At 42.1% G+C, this 12,008-nt stretch overlaps 1 protein-coding gene across 1 annotated transcript in view; it reads right to left on the bottom strand.

Annotated features, from left to right (window-relative positions):
• The window catches only part of LOC126299008 (ras-GEF domain-containing family member 1B-like), a 2,459,283-nt gene that overhangs the window by 167,374 nt on the left and 2,279,901 nt on the right, over positions 1-12,008 (bottom strand). Inside the window, exons 10-11 of the mRNA XM_049990678.1 lie at positions 5,515-5,745; positions 1,783-1,926 (exon numbers count right to left, since the gene is read on the bottom strand). Coding sequence (XP_049846635.1) covers positions 1,783-1,926; positions 5,515-5,745 — 375 coding nt within the window. The remainder of the gene's footprint in view (positions 1-1,782; positions 1,927-5,514; positions 5,746-12,008) is intronic.

Below are 12,008 nucleotides of genomic sequence, written 5' to 3' on the forward strand. Positions count from 1 at the left end.
AATATTCGACCCCGCAGAAACCGAAGTTATACTCGTCCATAAATACGCGTATTCCTTGGAAGAATGTGTAGTCCAATGACACAATCACTTGGAACTCTATCCCTAATCGCGCAATCAATTGCAAACACTGCTGACCAAGCAACTCCGTCAAGGGCATGCAGGTTTACTTAAATTTTAAGCCCACTTGCAAGGACGACCGCCCGCACTGGACAACACCGATTTCGCACAGAAGCGTTTAGAGAAAATACCATTTCTGGTGTGCGTCGGTAGAGTAGTGACCAGTTTATGTTAACGTAGTTTCCTGACAGAAGTTGGCGCTGCGGGTGAGTAGAGTTAATCGAAAAGTCGTACGGTCAAGTCCCTGCATGGAAATATTTTTACGTTCAATTTCTACGTAACTTCACTGCGAGTAAATCCAAATAATGCTCAGTCCATTGTATTTATTAATATTTTCATAAAAGGTATGAAAAGGGAAGGCAAAGGAAAACTTAAGTTTGGATATAGGTTCCCAAAGGAGGATTATACTTACAGCGTCCACGAGAACTCTGCTAATAATTTCCCAAGAAGAGCTTGTAATTAAAGTGCACACGTAAATATGCGCCATTTTTACCATGTACAAGATGACAAGGAAATTACTGCTTCCTCTGCTCTTGAGATGAATATCACCCCTGCAGGTGCAAACCATTATCTGTAATATAGTAAGAGTATCTATTTTATATACGAAGTACTCACGTACGTCTCACAACCGTTTCTAGAAACTTATTTGCAGCCTAAAATTTCCCTCTGCCTTTCCTTTTCATGAAGTTTAAGAAAATATTTATAAATTCAATATACTGAACATTACTTCTGTTTATTTACAGTGTAAATAACATACGACTAGGAAAAAAACGAGGTTCCTTTTATGTACTCGACCCGAGAACACTCGGATTTCCGTTGTGTACTCTTCCCGATGCTTCAACCGCTTTCTGGAAACTGCACTGACATAATGGCCGACGTATCGCCGACCCGACCCAAAAATTCTATTTTTGGCATTCCGTACCACAGTCGGTAAAACTGAACCCTTATGGGATCAGTTTGTTGTCTGTCTATCTACCTGTCTTACCGACTTTCCAAAACCCTCTTTCTCAGGAATGCGTGGAAGTACAAAGTTGAAATTTCTGTCTCATATCGAGGTCTACGATCACTTGGCGATGTAAAAACAATTGAAGCTCCTAAGTTAATGCAAGCAGGCGGTCACAGGAGAGATTTTTGTATTGTCCAAAAAGGTGGCTTTTTAGCTCGTGAGTAAATGGCAGAGCAATACTGTGCATCGTGCGCCGCCAAAGGAGAATCCGTTTTGGACTTAACTCACTGAAAGGGTTTGCCTGAGACTAGTCAAAGTAAATGACTAATAAATATGTTGAAAATTGGCTGTACTTGGACCTAATGTCTCTGACGGACTAACGGAGACTGCAGAGCAAGCGGATGGCGGTCGAATGGATTAGTGTTTTAGCTGGCGTAGATAACTGCTCGCCTGTCATTGTTAAACACAATTATATATCATCTCTGAGCGGTTATTCAGAAAGTGTGTGGAACAGCTGCCAAAATAAATTCCACCTTGATGAGAACCGTTTTCATATTGTTGGAAGACAATAGAGTACCACACCCCCAGAGCAACTTTGAGACATGCCACTGCTCCTGGTGAGTAAGCCACCCGTTGGCAAACGCTAGGAAGTGCGACAGCTGGTCAAGGTGAGCTCTTGAGTGCGAACAGCGTAGCGGCTGCAGTGAGCAGGTACTCACCGTCTTCTTGAGGCGAGACACAGGCGACATGTTGAGGCCGGCGATGATTGCCATGAGCGAGTTGAAGTTGCCGATGTTGAAGCACTCGCGCGCCACCTCGATCCAGTACTCCGTCACCTTGACGCGCTGCTTCTTCTTCACGTGCTGCACACCACGGAGAAGAAAGACACAAGTGCCACTCATTTCTGCTGACACGCTTTTTAATGACTGTGTCTATAGTATTAAATAAGCTTTCAAGGAGCGCATCAACGTGTGCAAACGGCTAAGACGGAATGTGAAACTAGGAATGTGTGACAAAAAAAATGTGAGTACTTGCGCTATTTCTTGGAGAAGATCCTTCGTGAATGGGAGAAAGAATAGGAAGGAATTGCTCAACTAAAAATGTAATGGAGGAACCAGAATGTTATGAAGATCAACTGCCGTGCATTCACCGACTGTCTCGCGGTCCTGTCTAGGAACATTAATAAACATACTAAGCTGATAAATATACTAAAAGAACAACAGAAAAAATATATATAACAAACAGCAAAGTCGCCCCTTGTTACTTTTAATACAAGGGATAATAAGACAGAAACAGCTGCCGAAATACTACAAAAGAAAACTATCAAAAGGGATGATAACATCAGGTAACAACGCACGATCAATGTTTTTTTTTCAGAATATATACTTTATACAAGAGAAAACCCAAATCAAACTGAGCTGAACGAAGACTTTACAACACTGTGATTAAAATTGTATCTGAATTCCAGGCAGAGTCACAGGTATTTCAGGAGTAAGATAAAACCTGATATTGGAGAGAAAGAAGTCCCGTGAGATCATGGGTCCAGAAAATGTTAATGGATCGTATTGACCTCTTGATAAAGTGCGTACTCATTACATCTTGCAAAACGTGAACAACAGGATGTAAAACAAACGGCAAAAAGTAAGAAATATTTCCCCGTGTAGTACATTTATGGATATGCTAGTATCGAATATTCTTTCGCCAAGACACTTCACGTCGATCAAACTGCTCATCTTTATAGAAAAAAACCAGTTCACAGACATGATACACTAGAAGCCCGTCAGGATACCAGAATTATGCTGTTACGTTCATATTAGTCATAAGGCCAAAAAACACTGTATAGGGCATTAATATACGGAATTATTTTTATACCGAATGTGGTCTTTCATGTATTTATCGTGAATAATAATAATGAAACCAGACAGAATTACAAGGGAGAACAGACAGTTTTATGAAAGCTGAAGTGAACCTAGAACAGACACCATGTAAAGGATTACAGAGGTAAAAAATAATGTAAGATTGGCATTGGTCAAACAAGACGATATCGACAACAGCGAAATTATTCCATCCAACCTTCAGTACTGGAAACTGACCAGGACGGAAAAGAGGAGACGATCAGAGCAGGTTATTCCGAAACGTCAAAATCAGATCATGGAAAAAAAGTAAGGAATGTGGATATAAGAACGGCATTATCCCTCAAATTTCCCAGACAGCTGTAGTCTAGTTAGCGAACGACGGCGGTTCGCATACGTTGGCTGTTACAGTGTTATCGGTCCCAAGCACCGATTGTGGTACGTGCATACACGTGTTTTGCACTTGAAGAAAGCTTGTATCCTGCAAATGACGTCTTTCGGTGGCTCAGGTAGAATTTTCTCGCCTACCGCCACGATCAACGACGACAATTCGCAAGAAATGCAATAAAAATTCACTAACTGACTAAAGAACAGGCTACGATCAGGTTTAATCCTCGTATTGGCTGTGACATGCACAGCAGACAGCACAGAACACTGCTGCACGCTCATTGGCTGCCGAGAAATGTGACGTGGATGCGGAGAGCTCGCCCTCCAGCCTGACACCCACTGCAGTGAAGGAACACGCAGAAAATGTTTTTAACAACGAGACACGATCGAAAGCAAAAGAGATGTTGCTCAACTAATACTTTGCCGTGCTAACATCACATAAAATGTTTGGGTGCAAAATATTCGTTAAAACGGATACAGCAACGCTGATAGAAGCTCAGAAAAGAATAATACAACGAAGAACACTTCGAAAATTTCAAATCAAGGAGACTGAAAATACCACGAAATTCTTCGAGGGATAATAAGCGAACACAGAAATCCGTTCAGTGTCCAGCATTACTTGTAGGAATCTGAACGTCTGGCATACGTTTGCCAGTTGCTAGTAGTAATGTAGCGAATCATATACTGACGAGGGGATGCACAAAACTGAGAACACCGTACACAATCCTGTCAACCCACCAAGTCGGCCGATTAAAAACTGGCCTCCGCGTGGACTATGAAAAAAAAAGGTACACCAACATTTCTCTTTTTTCTGGAACTATATGCTAAAAGAAGTAGTAAAGAGTTGAGCAGAACCTGGAAAACAAACACAGCTGTCTTCACCTTGGCAAAGAACGGGGTCTTACGCATCGGCATAGGGAGGACATAGCATGAAGGAGGAAACTAACGCAGTGAAAGAGCGGCAAAACTGAGTTAGCAAAACACTGCACCGCTCCCCCATTGTGGAGTGAGGTTGAGGATAGGAATGTAAAAGAACGCCCCAGTGGACAAACCCATCAATCCTCAGGATTTACCTGAAGATGATAGCTACTGTCATGGCGAAGAATTCGACTAACGTTCCAGTCTACCCAAAAAGAACTTAAATTATTTGTTTATCAGGAAAACATACATTTGCATACTAAATAAAGTAATGAGAAGTAGAAGAAATAAGAACAAAGAGAAACCTAACATCAAGATTGATTGTCACGTAGAAGATGAAAACAGACTATCACTGGCAAAAAAAAAGGAATTCTTGGCCAAGAGAAGTCTACTAGTGTCAAACAAAGGCTTTAATTTGAGGAAGAAATTTATGAGAATGTACAGTTACAGCACAGCGCTGTATGGTAGTGAAACATGGACTGTGGGAAAACTGGAACAGAAGAGAATCAAAGCATTTGAGATGTGGTGCTACAGAGGAATGTTGAAAATTAGGTGTACTGATAAAGTAAGCAATTAGGAGGTTCTGCACAGAATCGGAGAGGAATGGAATATGAGGAAAACAGTGACCAAGAGAAGGTTCAAATGGCTCTGAGCACTATGGGACTTAACATCTGTGGTCATCAGTCCCCTAGAACTTAGAACTACTTAAACCTAACTAACCTAAGGAAATCACACACATCCATGCTCGAGACATCCATGTCTGCGACCGTAGCAGTCACGCGGTTCCGGAGTGAGCGCCTGAACCGCTAGACCACCGCGGCCGGCCAAGAGAAGGGACAGGATGATAGGGCATTTGTTAAGATATCAGGGAATGACTTCCATGGTATTAGACAGAGCTGTAGAGAGCAAAAACTGTAGAAGACGACAGAGATTGGAATACATGCACCATACAACCGAGAATGTAGGTTGCAAGTGCCATTCAGAGCTGATGAGTTTGGCCCAGGAGAGGAACTCGTAGTGGCGCGCATCGAACCAGTCAGGAGACTGAGGATGTCAAAAAAATAAAAAATAAAAAACATAAAAATTACGTCTGTTTCGTTCCTGTAGACTCAGGTGACTGAGGATGATTCTGTATGATAGAGACTGGTAGTAAATTAAAGTGATTCACCTTGGCAGTTTTCTTATGTACTTGACGGCTGTGTGGCACTGTTTACAGAAAGTACAGCAACGACACTGGTACGCTACTAATGTACTCTGCCCGCTCAGTTGCGCAGTAAGAGTGGGGCCACTCACCTTGCACACTTCGGTGGCGACGAAGTAGGAGAGCCTGTTGAACCACTGCACGTACGACTCGAGGTTGCGCGTCTTCTTCATGTCCTTGAAGGATGTCTCCAGATGGGGGTTCTCCTTGGCGAAGGCCTGCACGAACTCCTCGGGACCGATGTACGACAGCCTCTCCAGTTCCACGTGCGTCAGCTGTTGCGCCAGCACCAGCGGCGACGGACACAGCTCCGTGATGTCCAGCTGCAGACACAAATAAAACCATGTCTAGCTGATAATGCAAGCACGTCAGCTGCTGCAAACCGTCCAGCTGGCAACACAAGCATGCGGTAGTCAGCTGTTGCACCAGTATCAGCGGCGATGGAGGCAGCTCCATGATGTCCAGCTATCAACCCAAGTACAACCATTCCTTGCTGCCAACATAAGCACAAGCGAGTATGCTGCTGCAGTGTGAGCAACAGCCAGAACAACAGCCAACTTGCCAGAAAGATATTATCAATAAGTCAATAACGCCCTCTCTTTTAGAATCCATGGAATGGCGACCATGTCAAACGAGAGACGTAGCGCAATGGAAAGATACTGGACTCAAATTTTCACATTTGAAAGGACTGGATGAAATCGTTAACTATTTCGATTTAAATATTTTTTCTCCTCCAAGCATAGATGGAAAATTCGAGTACATAAAAGGAAAATTAAAACAGTTACTTGTGTACTGTAGTTTTATTTGAAAATCATTTTATTTGTCACGGTCGCTAAGTAAGCGCAGTTATAGTATTAGTAGTTTCGGGACTATGTATTGCAATCCTCAGCCGGCCAGAGTGGCCGTGCGGTTCTAGGCGCTACAGTCTGCAACCGATCGACCACTACGGTCGCAGGTTCGAATCCTGCCTCGGGCATAGATGTGTGTGATGTCCTTAGGTTAGTTCTAAGTTCCAGGCGACTGATGACCTCAGAAGTTAAGTCGCATAGTCCTCAGAGCCATTCGAGCCATCCTCAGATCCATAAAACATGGCAGTGCTAGTTGCATCATGCAGTGCTTACACCACTCTGTCGCCTCTGTAAGGAGGATTACACAATACACATAAAAAAGTTGACCTTTCATGCTTCTGTGGGAGGCAACACTTATTACTTTAACTAGTAATCCAATAATTGTGTTAATATATGGATGTTGGCAAATAAATTGGTTTCCAAAAGAAGACTACAGTACAAAATTATATCTCGCCTCCTACGTTGAACGATCATGCCAGGTAACCATAACAGTCATGTGTGTCAGTCAATTTTACTTCCTTCCATTAGCCATTTCAAGGAATGGCACCCTACCTTCAAGTGGATCAGTGGTCCACATGAATATTTCTGTTCCTGTATGTAGACAGTTATCAGCCCTACGCTCCATTTTGAAGATGTTCCAGTATGTTACACACACACTTGTATTACGGGAGAACGCATGTTAGCACCTGACAATGGCTTGGGAACACTCAGCTGATGCTCGTGGCGATCGGTGTGGCTGGACATCAGCAACGTTGAGGGTGACAACGTGCTGCTGCTCACTCACTGGTTGAATAACTCAGGTGATAAGATCGCTCATACGTGTATAAAAACCCTGTGGTAGTTAACTTCCACGCCTAGACAGAAGAAACGACCAAAACTTTTAAACTTCACGGTAATTCGCTGATGTATCTCTGGTGTCGCTCAAGTTATGTGCTACCAAAAATGGTTCAAATGGCTCTGAGCACACTCGGACCTAACATCTGAGGTCATCAGTCCCCTAGAACTTAGAACTACTTAACCCTAACTAACCTAAGGACATCACACACATCCATGACCGAGGCAGGATTCGAACCTGGTTCCGGACTGAGCGCCTTAACCGCGAGACCACTGCGACCGACCGAGGAACCGATGTTCAGGTAAAGGTCGGGGCGGTGGAGCATTTCCTTGTCGGATGAGAGCTTTTCTCCTCCAACGACTGATTCAAGGCGACCGTCGCATTCATGTGAATCAAACTGCACACTAACCCTTGTATACATCTTGCACAACACACTGCACGAACGGAAGACGTGTCGCCGCTGCAACTTTTCACTGTGAAAAGCGTGTGGGTTTGCCTCCCCGGCACATATTGCGGTATTGCGCGGAGGCACTCCTGCACCGTGTCGTCACTACAGTGGAAAAGTGGGTACCTGTCACCTAAAACGAAGACGTCAGTGCCAAAGGGATTTCCGCTCTCCTTCCTCCCACCTCTCTCCCCCTCCCCAAAAATAACTTCAAAGCAACGGTATCCACGCAGGAAGTTCCTTTGGGGCACTCATGATGTGTTGCCAGTTATTGTACCACGCTGGAATGGTTACAGGAGGCGATTCAGAGGAAAGAACGTGGATTGATCTCGAAAGGAGTCGTGTTGTTAGAATACAATGCCCGATCACATAGGGGCCCGAAAAATCTTTCGATAAATTGAAATGAAACATCCTGGATCTCGCACCAGTGTCATTTATAGCTCTTAGAACCGTCTTAGTCAGTTCAGAACCGATTACGAAGTTCAGGAGGAGGCTGTTGTTAAGTAGCTCCTAGACCTGCAGCTTGACTTATTTTTCATTGGTTTCGAAGGAGTGTTATGTCAATGAAAAAAAGTTGCTACAAAATCACGGTGAAGCTGTGCAAAAGTAATTTGTACCAGCGTCTTAGTAACTGTGTATCTCTGATTTCAAGCATAAAGCTTTTCTCACAGAGGAAGTGCTGACTAAATTTTTGAACCACCCTAGTCCATAGGAAGAGAATGAGATCTGACTGTTGTGTAAAAACAAACGTAGTTTATTTGTAACTTTTTAAAAACAAAAATACAATATAGGCTACCAAGTATGGCTGAAATCGCTCCGTATCTCCCAGAATCACATGTTACCACTTGCCCTCCACCACCACTACGACCCCTACAATTAGGGTTGCCTTACCCCAACGGTAACTGTGTCTCATGCAAAGCGAAACAAATCTAGAGTGATGATTGTAAAATTCATATAAGGACGGTGTATATCAGAGAAAATTTACATTCTTTCTTGGTGTGTCCAGCAACAGAATATTAAGGAAGCCGAGATAGGAAGTGAGTGCTGCGTACTGCTATGGAGAAACGAGCGAAGATAACTTTGCCAGCCTCCACAGTTTACACGGCAGGGCCTCGCACACTTCAAGAGTTTTACATTATAGACATCCTACTACGTCGGCACTTGCTTCTCTGCAGGCTAAAGAGTGACGTCATTTTTTTCGCTCTAATCACACACTCCCTTAGCGCCGGGCTGTTAAATAAAAGAAGATCAGGCCTCTCAGCTGAGACGGGCCTTGTTTGACGAGAATCTCGCTCATTAATGTCCAGCCTGCCCGAGGGCGACGACGGGCTAATCAATTAGCCCCGCCGTTCCGGCCCGTCGAGCTGGAATGCAATCCGCTAAAAATACGAAGATAAAGTGAATCTTCGTCCCGTCATTAAAGGGCACTTGGCGCGAATCCTTCCAAACCAGGGCTGTAGAGTCCAGCAGCTGAGCGCCAGTTAGGTTGCAGCCGGACGTTCAACGCCGCTGAGGCTTTTGGTCTCATCAGTTTACTCGAATCTTAGTAAGGTCGGTGGTGTGAAGCTTTAATGCCAGTTACGACGGCCAGTCGAGTGAGCACAGTGGAACTTGGCCAGACCTGAGGAGACAAGGCGTTCGTTACTCAAGACATGTGGTTGGCTCAACGGCTGAGAAAGGGAAGATGGCTTTAGATCGGGAAAGGCCAGATATTCTACAACCAACTCGATCGGATATTTTAATAAGAACAACGGATAAGCATTTTCCTTCCTGCCCCTCTCCAGGGCACATCACAGTTGAATTGGCACACAGATCTGGCTCGTATCGTAACTCCGTGCTACGTGGCGTAGAGAAATTTCTTTAAAGGTCATGTTAGGCAGCTCAATCAGCTCTCATCATGAACCTTCTTCTGAATGGACGCCGAGGAGGGAGCACATCAGCACTTGAGCACTTGTGGTCCAAAAAGTTAATTTCTAATAACACCCCTTTCATTGCTCTCTCTCTCTCTCTCTCTCTCTCTCTCTCTCTCTCTCTCTCTCTCTCTATATATATATATATATATATATATATATATATATATATATATATATATATATATATATATCCTGCTTACACTGATAAGGCGGAAATTGTGGTCCTTGCTGATGATGCAGCCACTATAACGAAGCCCAACAGAGCTGCAATTACAGAACGAACAATAAATGAAATATTTAAAAATATTATTTATGTGTTCTCGGTAAACGGTCTGTCAGTTAACTTAGAAGAAAACACACACATACACACAAACACACGCACACAAACGCGCGCGTGCGTTAAAATTTCGTGGGTTTGCGCATAGATCACAACTTCTATTGGAAATCAATTATGATAGACCTTCTCAATAGCTCCAGCTCAACAACATCTGCTCTGTATGTAAATTTCGTTCTAAGAAATGGTAAATGTAGTTTACTTTCCATACTTTCATTCTCTGAGGTCATATGGAATGTTTTATATAGAGTAATTCAACACGCAGACACGAAGTAGCCATTGCACAAAAACGTCCGCTAAGGATAATCTCTGCTTTGCCTCTCCTCAAAGGTCACGTTGGCAGTTGTTTAAGAGTTTGGCATACTAACAACGATTTTACAATACATTTACGAATGTTTGTAATGGAGAATCAGGCACAACTTGGATACAGTAGAAAATCTAACACGACTAACAAAATCTACCTCCATCTCGCACACCTTACTCTTGCACAGAAAAGATGCAGATAATAATGTAATAACTGCTGGCCGATAATAACAATTTCAAAACCAAATTGTAATCATTCCTACTTGAGAATCCTTTCTACAACAGAGATGAATTTCTGAGCAGACAGTATTATGTGGTTGGGTTACATGTGTCAAATTATGATGTATATTAATATTAAGGCAAAAATTCCATTATCTAAATGGCTAGCATGAATGCATGTTTTCACAGACAAAAAGTAACTTATTTATGAACCCACGACACGTTCCTCATCATGGTGAGTCGTTGCGAATATGGACCAGAAAAAGAAAATAGAAGCAACAAACTTCAGAATGCCACGATCACTTTAGTAGAACAATTCTACAGCTTACTGGTTTCTCTACACGGAAACTATGCTGCTATCTTCGGAGTAAACACAAAACTGGATGTGAAATGTCTACATAAAATTTTTAATGTAATGTGGATCCATAACGTAGCTTATGCACTATACTTCAAGAACAATACTTCGTATCATATAATAAATAGACATTCCAAGCACATTCTCTACATAGTATGGGTGTCGAAAGTAAAACAATCGATATATAAAATATTATGCACAGTACGTGGAATATACATGCTCACACTCGTTTACAACCCATTACAAACAGACTGCTATTAAACACGGCAGATAAACGATCAGCCACAAGGTGTGGCACCAGAGCAGTAACAAACTGAATTACAGTGTCTCGTATAAATCCTAAGCACAAATATAAAATAAAATCATATACGTATGTTTATAATGTAATTATACAGAGAATTATCCAAATCAGAATACAAATTTTAAAAAAAGCAACAACTTAAACTTTAAAAAATATTTTACTTTTTTAAAACATTTTTGTGAACCTTAAAAGAATGTGCTACATACCCATAATTATCATTCACTGTGCCTTAAAGAATCCAAACGTGTGGTATGTAGATGCATCGACAAATAAGTCTTTAAAGCACCACCTCAGGTTTATGATAAGATACAGTACATGTAGCTCCTATTAAAACAGTTTTTAAAAATATTTTATATATTATATTTACAGATAGGCAACATAAAAAGATTTGACAAATGTAATGTTGGTAGGACATGTTCTGAGACGTCAAGCGATCACCAATTTAGTATTGGAGGGCAGCGTGGAGGGTAAAAATCGTAGAGGGAGATTCAGAAGGATGTAGGTTGCAGTAGGTACTGGGAGATGAAGAAGCTTGCACAGGATAGAGTAGCATGCAGAGCTGCATCAAACCAGTCTCAGGACTGAAGACCACAACAACAATTGTAATGTTATTCTTTTATACAAATAATCTCTACTGCATAATGCAAACAGTACAGTATGAATTTTAAGTGTAACGAAAAGCTGTTTGCTAGATGTCTAACGGAATTTAATCAAAATGTAGACAGCGTCACGGACACAAATTGATCAATTTTGTTACATATAGAAATAATGTAGTCGTTAGCATACAACATGGGGTGCCGCAACCATTATGCGTGCTTTACAATACTAAGCTCGTAGCTTGGTGCTCTAAGTTTAAGTAGTAGTTTGCTGCACGAGGTCTGCGTGATAATAAGCCAGCATGTCGGTTTCCATACATAACAGATACTTTCTATAACGAATTTGTTTTAAATCCATGAGTGAGCATCTGGAAGTAAATCATAGGTTAAGAGTCGACTATTTATAGCGTTAAATTTATACTTCAGTATATTCTGTG

This window comes from Schistocerca gregaria, chromosome 1 (genome assembly GCF_023897955.1).
Source record: "Schistocerca gregaria isolate iqSchGreg1 chromosome 1, iqSchGreg1.2, whole genome shotgun sequence".
Taxonomy (NCBI): domain Eukaryota; kingdom Metazoa; phylum Arthropoda; class Insecta; order Orthoptera; family Acrididae; genus Schistocerca; species Schistocerca gregaria.